Raw genomic sequence first — 7,282 nt, forward strand, 5'->3', positions numbered from 1 at the left:
GCCCTAAAGTGGGATTTTATATGGGATTTTAGAGAAGGTTAGGAAAAATAACAATCATGAACTTTGCAAAACTAAAATACGAAGTAAAATTTAAAGAAAGTAAGCATAAAAAGTTTAAATTACTGATGCACAAAAATTTCAAAAATTAAAATCAAGGCAGAATCTTTTTGTTACGGAAAATAATATATCATTTTGGGCTTTGAATAAAATCATAGGTTAAAAGAGGTCAAAGTTGACTCAATATTTACATGCGCCATAAAGTTGAACATTGCATTAATTTTATTTGAGACATTACAAAAGAAATAAATAAGATGCTTATCTATTTTTATTATTAATTTTTAAATGATTTTATTTTTGAATACATAAAAAAGTATCAATTTTTAAATGGTTTTATTTTTGAATACATGAAAAACGTCTCTGGTTACGAATTTCAATTAACGTCAAATTTAGACACGCGGTATACTCAGTGACCTCACGTGACCTTTAAGTTTCAGGCGAGCAAGTAGCCGAAAGCAAGGATGGAAACACCTTTCGTGTTGCTGTTTATATGCTGTTTATCTATCTACATCAACAACTGTTGGTCGAGCCTACAGTGTGTTGGTGAGAATGGAAAGGCAGTAGATTGGTAAGTGGTGTGCAAATGGACTGACACCTGTTTTTTTATTGGGGAATCGCCGGAGATATCTCAAAGATTCTTCTCAGCCTTCGCTGCGGTGTAATTATATTATTTTGCTTCCTGGCTAAGATAAAAGTGTAGTGTAGTAGTCGGTGTCCAACCTTCGACGTATTTTTTTTTTTTTTTTTTTGAAATAGATTTAATGATTTTATAGATTTACAATTTTACAAATCACATGATGATGATGGTGTTTCTGTAATTGAGGCAAGAATGTGGATCGGTCTTGCCAGGTTAAGGTTAATGCCTAGTCAGCTGATCTCTCTTCCATGAGTCATGTAAAGAACAGTGCCTATAGCCGATCATACACCCCAGTTAATTGTAAACATGCAGAGACTATGCACCAGTAGCCTTTATTATCTTAACTTGTTGTTATGAATCATCAGAATGGTACAAATCACATGATGGAGCATTACAGGATTAGTACAAATGAAAGCCCTTTTTCGCAATGTGGGGTACACTTTAAATTTCTGTTCCAGGCCATTTTGAAAGATTGACAACATAATAACCATGGCTATTACAGAAGAGTGTCATATAGATAAAGTCTCCACATATCTTATTCTACGTACCACACTTCTAAATACTGTACAAGTGTCATTATGTGTGTCTTTATAAGGATGAAATATTTGCAAAACAGACAAGAAATATATATTTTTTAATTCAAATCTTATTTACAGGTTTATTGCCTACAAGATTCCAAAGATAGCCGAAAGCTCGAATCCATTTGTAAAGGAAGGCTTGGCATATTTCTATATGGACAATAATACTGTGTCAGTGGCATGGGCACTTTCAAATAATTCGTTAAACGGTACTGGAGGTGCCATCTATAAGACATTAGAGCCACTTTACAAAGCTGAAAACACCACGGAGGTAAAAAGTATTTTAACAGTATTAGCTTCAATTGTTATATTTTGTATCTATTTTATATATATATATATATATATATATATATATATATATATATATATATATATATATATATATATATATATATATATATAATGTTCAAAACTATATTTTGAAGTCATTTTAGGTATAGTCAAAGTAATTTGATAATGAATTTGAATTAAGTATTTTTTAAATTAAATAATATGTTAGGACAGGTTTAGTCAAGTGAACTGCTGCATGGGTGTAAAATGGAGTCACCTGATATTGACTAAATTGAATATCTTAATTAAAGGAAGTGGCATTTGGCATGTACAATGATGAGACTCCGAGTGGAGAGAAAACAGAGGAATATGGACACACTAAAGGTAGGGCAATGGATCTTTACCATAATGCTGTGAGAGCAGTGGTAATAAAAGCAAAAAAAAAAATGTTAGACCTCTAAATTATAGCATACACATATTTCCAGGAAATTTTAACAATTTTCCTTTATCAATAAGGTACATGTATTCAGTATCCAAAAATGTTGAGAAAATGACATTTTTGCATTTAAAATTATGAGAATTAAAAAAATCAGAAACTGTTAGAAAGAGCTGAAAAGCCAGTTTATGGATTGCAATTTTGTAAAATGCTTTTCAAGTGCCAATAGTTTCTAAGGATCTAAGCCCAAAAAGTTACTGAGAGAATAACGTTCCTGTAGTTCCAAGCCAAGTCAGATCAAGTCACCAGCTGTTACTTATGCATGTTCAGATTTACAAATGGTGAAAAATATTTTATTCCAAAGGAAAGGAGAATGTATAGTTTTTATAAATCATATATTTCTTTTATTTGCAATATTAAAAGGTGTCCTTGCCATGGATGTTTACACTGGGTTCTGGATGGTGCATAGTGTCCCCCGATTTCCAGAATTCAAGAAATACTCATGGCCGGATTCTGCTAGGGAAAATGGACAGTCATTCCTGTGTATTTCTATAACACATCCAGAGGCTGACACCATTGGTAAGTGATTCCTGTGTATGTCCATAAGACACCCTGGGGCTGACACCATTGGTAAGTCATTTCTGTTTGTCTATAGCACATCCAGAGGCTGACACCATTGGTAAGTCATTTCTGTTTGTCCATAGCACATCCTGAGGCTGACACCATTGGTAAGTCATTTCTGTGTGTGTCCATAACACATCCAGAGGCTGACACCACTCTTGATGAGTGATTTCTCACGTAAATTGTCACTACCTAGTTAAAATAATCTTTTAATCAACAGAGAGATTTAAGTCTTCCCGAGTTATCCAGAAATGTGGGTATTTCGGTGTTGTATTTATGCCCCCATCTAGAGATGACTAGCTTTGACACTGGCACCTTCAGGGTTTTTTGTCTCTTTCATTTCTGCTATACTGAGCACTACACATTTTTTTTTCAAAATCTATCCAAATTCATTTTATTAGAAGTTTTGGGATTAAAGAATAGACATACTTTGAGTTGCTTTAAAGTCGTGTCATGTATTTAAGTTTAATTAAGACCCAAACTTTTCAATTTCTACAGCTCAACAAATGACATACAACCGACCATGGATCTATGGCAAGAACTTTCCAGCTAAGTTTGAGCACACTGACCGTGCATTCCTGGGCATGCTGCATGGCAAGTTCCGTAATGGGAACCGCACAAAGATGATCAATTCTGCAGGTGGAGAGAAATTCCTTGTCTTTGCCAAGGATGCAGATTTTGGAGCTGGTGAGATTCCATTATTGTTATTATCATCACTGCATGCACCTTGTTAGTCAATTTTTTTATACCCTTCTATATTCTTATTTAATTGTTTGTAATTTTCACACTGCCTCCTTTTTATTTTCTGCACCACTTATTTAAGGGTGCATTCCCATAGATTTTAGATCGATCTATCCCCGTGGGGAGTCTCACTAAATTACTGTCAGATAATCTGGCTTAAATGTCCGTCCCGCCTACTACAAGCTGTAAGGGGGTAATTAACTTTCGTGCTCGCTCGGCTGACAACTATTTAGTGTGAACACCCAGGGAGTTAGGTCGATCTAGTTGGATCGATCTAATCTCTGGGAATGGGGTCTAAGACTAACTAAATCTAAATCACATTCAAGATTGTAATATCATTGGAGTAATCTCAGTTAATATTGAAACATGGAATTCATTAAAATTAGCTGTGCTTGAATTGAAAAATTGCTTGAAAAATGCTAGAATTATGTCCTCTCTTTTTTCACTTATCAATAAGGCCTAAGCGAGACAAACCTGAAATGTGTTTGGCTCTTATTTATATTTATTTCAAGAAGAAAGAGTGTTTTACGTATCCAAGTGTGGGGTGTGAAATACTTTGTACTTGCAGGTCCAGGATGGGGGTTGGGGGTGGCGGGGGGAGGGAGCGTTACATAATGAAGTGGCACGGTCAAGGGAGGGGGAGTGTTCCTACTCTACCAACCCCTGGATCCACTTCTGTCTTTTTAGTCAGGGAATACATCATGAATTTCCTATGTTATATCATAGCCCTTGCACCAAAATGCACTATTATCAGTACAAGAATAAAAAAAGATTTTTTTTTTCACTAGACTTGTATGATTCCTATGTTGGCCCATACCTGGCCAGCAGCTTGTACACAGAAACCTGGCAGAATGGACCGGGGAAGACACCATCCTACTGCAAGGGCCCATTCCATGTAAGTGCTAAGGCTCCATTCCCATAGACACATCGGCCTATGTGGATTGACTTGGCTCTGCGGGACTCAAGCTGAGTGCCAACAGCTTAACAGATTAACGTTAAGTCGAAAACAGAGAAGCTGGTGATTATGCAAAAGGAGGCCTGCCATGCAAGTTAGCTGATTGCACTCAGCGAGTGTCCTTGCAGAGTTGGGTCGAGTCCCTGCAGAGTTGGGTCAAACCACATGGACCCGTGGTGTTTATGGGAATGCACCTTAAGTCTATGGCCCTATTCAGAATAGGAGACTAAGTAGTCCTAGGGTCAAATATGGTGACCCACTACAAAGCTTGCCGTCCAATCTGCTAATAATCACTGCATGAAAAGATATCGCGTGGAGAAGTATTTGACCCTCAGACTAGTTAGTCCCCTATTCTGAATAGGGTCTATAATAACAACACACAGTTTATATTTGTGTGAACCTGCGACAATATTTCCTACTGGAATGTACAGGAAAACATGTCTTTGTGTTTGGCCTGTCATTTATGACTAAATAAATTGAATTACAAATGGTACAGAACATAGAAGTGCGTTATTAATTTGTGAGTGGGAGATTATTTTACTTTCTTTTTTTTTTTTTTTAGGTCTGGAAAATTTGACTTGATGGTAAAACCATGGATTTGGTATCATAGAATACAATGGGTTATTTTGATATTCCCTTTTTTTTTGTTACTGTTTAGGTGGAGAATATCCAGAATATTTCATTCCCTAAAACAGAGATTGCCTTCAAAGAAACCAAGGACCATTCCAAGTGGGCTGTTACAGTCAAGTCTACACAGGGAGACTGGACTTGTATTGGCGACATAAACAGACAGGTGACATGTCAATATTTTTCTTTTGTTTAAAGATACTATATTATACATAATTACGTGTTTGTAAATGTCCCAAAGATATGTCTCATGTCTTCAGAACCTGTATGATGGTATTTATCTTTCCCAATTCAGTATTTTAAATTGATGAATACCCACATTACAAATAAAAGCATCTGATGTTGAAAATTCCCTTTTGAAATGCACAGTTAGACATTGTTGTCTTAATGTCTGACCTGCCATTTAGAACTGAATTATTTATTAATTAAGAATGGCATAAAACATCAAATCCAAGTGCAGAGAGTGTTGCTTTGTGTGAAAAAAGGTTCAATTTTAAGTGAAAGTTTTTTTTTGTTCTCTTCCAGGAAGGTCAGCTTCACAGAGGAGGAGGCACAGTGTGCATGAACAACCGCCAGGTCTGGAAGTCTTTCAGTGGCTTGGTGGGTGCGGTTGAGCATTGTAAAGTATAAAGGATTATACTAATCTCCGAAATGGGTTGCCAAATATCTCAGCAAAATGAATATGCTGCTGAGTTCAGTACTCATACAAGATACACAGTTCAAAGATTTTAACACAAACAAGGCATTTGTACAGTTACTGAATATTTTGTTAGTCACGCAAGGTTCAAGGGATAACAACTGTTCATTTTGGCCAAAAAATTAATTTTTTGCGGGGGTAAACAAAAATTTTTCCATACTTACTAATGGTTATTGAATCCATTCCAATATTCAAAGTTAGTCCTGTTTTTTTTTCTAAAAAGTTTGGTTTTTTGTAATACTCTCTTAAGAGACTATTACAGAGTATAGCCATCTATGGAGGTCACATAGTCCAATGAAAGGCACAAATTCCAGAAAATTGCATTTAAGTAACTGCCTTTTTGGTAGTAAAATAGAATTTATTATTAAATTTCTGTGCCTTGTTTACAATGTATTTATTGTGAAATATCAATATCACATGAACAGCTGTTATCGCTTTAATTTTATTTCTGAAGCATATGAAGTTTTAAGGTTCTTAATATTTTCTCAGCTCGAAGAAATTTCCTGTTATTTTAATCTCAATTTTAGTATCCTAATTAATATCCAAAGTCAATATGTTATAATTGGAGCCCATCGTATGTTAAGTAACTATGCATAAAGAGTATATCCATTTGTTGCATTTTCCCTTGACTAAATTGTGAATTCTTCTGAAGACTTTTAAATGGAATCATTTTGCCTGCATTATATAATATAGAATATTAGAGTATAAGAATTCTTTCCCTGTTCAAAATATTTAATCTTATTATCACCTCTGCTAAGGAGCTCACGCTTTTGTCTTTGCATGTTAACTGCCTATCTCAGTAAGATATGGACAGTTTTATTATTTTTTTAATCAGGATACTGAGGTGATGACAATATTCTCAGAGTTTTTTAGTAAAGCATTTTGTTATTAGTGCATTTGTCATTTATACTATTATAGTCATGGTGTTTGGATCTTTGTAATCTCCATCTTTGTACACTTTTCACTTTAAAAATATAAGTTTTACTTTTATATTACTAGTAAACAAACAAACAGTAGATGAACAATTTGTACTTTGGCAGCTATATAAAACTGACAAAAACTCTTTGGAAGTAATTTTTACATATAGGACAGTGTTTTTTATGTCCAGAAATGCCTGTCAAATTATCTTGTTTTCAAGTTGTATTCTTTTCAGAAAAGTTTGTAATAATATATTTTTCAATATCTGCAGCCATGTTACTCAATTTGGATACCATATCCTTGTTGGTATCATAAAAATTTTGTATAACTGATCTATGTGGATTTAGTCTGCTTTAACTGATCTCTGTGAATTTAGTCAACTTGGACACATTTTGCTAAGAGGTCAATCAGAGTTGAAGAATTAAAAAAAAAATGTTTTTACCTCCGAGTCAGACTTCACTTTTAAAGCACTGCTGAATGTATCTGTGATGCATTTAGACTACATTGTTGCTTGTGAAATTGCCACTTTTCCATCTTAATTCTGTTATGCAATTCTTATTGAAAAATTTAAAAACTTTTGTTGGTTACTTTTTATCATTCACATTCAAAGAAAGCGAATGTTTGACATGGATTATTTGTATGTGGAATCCCATGTAATGGGAAAAGGGAGAAAATGGTCCACCATAATATGAAATAAACCACATTACTATTCAACCATGATGCCTTTTGTTTCAAAATATTGATC

At 34.6% G+C, this 7,282-nt stretch overlaps 1 protein-coding gene across 1 annotated transcript; it reads left to right on the forward strand.

The window, feature by feature from the left end:
• Positions 1 to 468: 468 nt before the first annotated feature.
• LOC106179559 (plancitoxin-1-like) lies at positions 469 to 7,251 on the forward strand. The gene is made up of 8 exons (XM_087009668.1): positions 469 to 625; positions 1,351 to 1,543; positions 1,854 to 1,926; positions 2,402 to 2,557; positions 3,098 to 3,286; positions 4,129 to 4,235; positions 4,954 to 5,088; positions 5,448 to 7,251. The coding sequence occupies exons 1-8, from the start codon at positions 519 to 521 to the stop codon at positions 5,550 to 5,552; spliced, it is 1,065 nt and encodes a 354-aa protein (XP_086865794.1). The 5' UTR covers positions 469 to 518; the 3' UTR covers positions 5,553 to 7,251.
• Positions 7,252 to 7,282: the final 31 nt, after the last annotated feature.

This window comes from Lingula anatina, chromosome 3, assembly GCF_051362555.1.
Source record: "Lingula anatina isolate TDL-2025a chromosome 3, LinAna3.0, whole genome shotgun sequence".
Taxonomy (NCBI): domain Eukaryota; kingdom Metazoa; phylum Brachiopoda; class Lingulata; order Lingulida; family Lingulidae; genus Lingula; species Lingula anatina.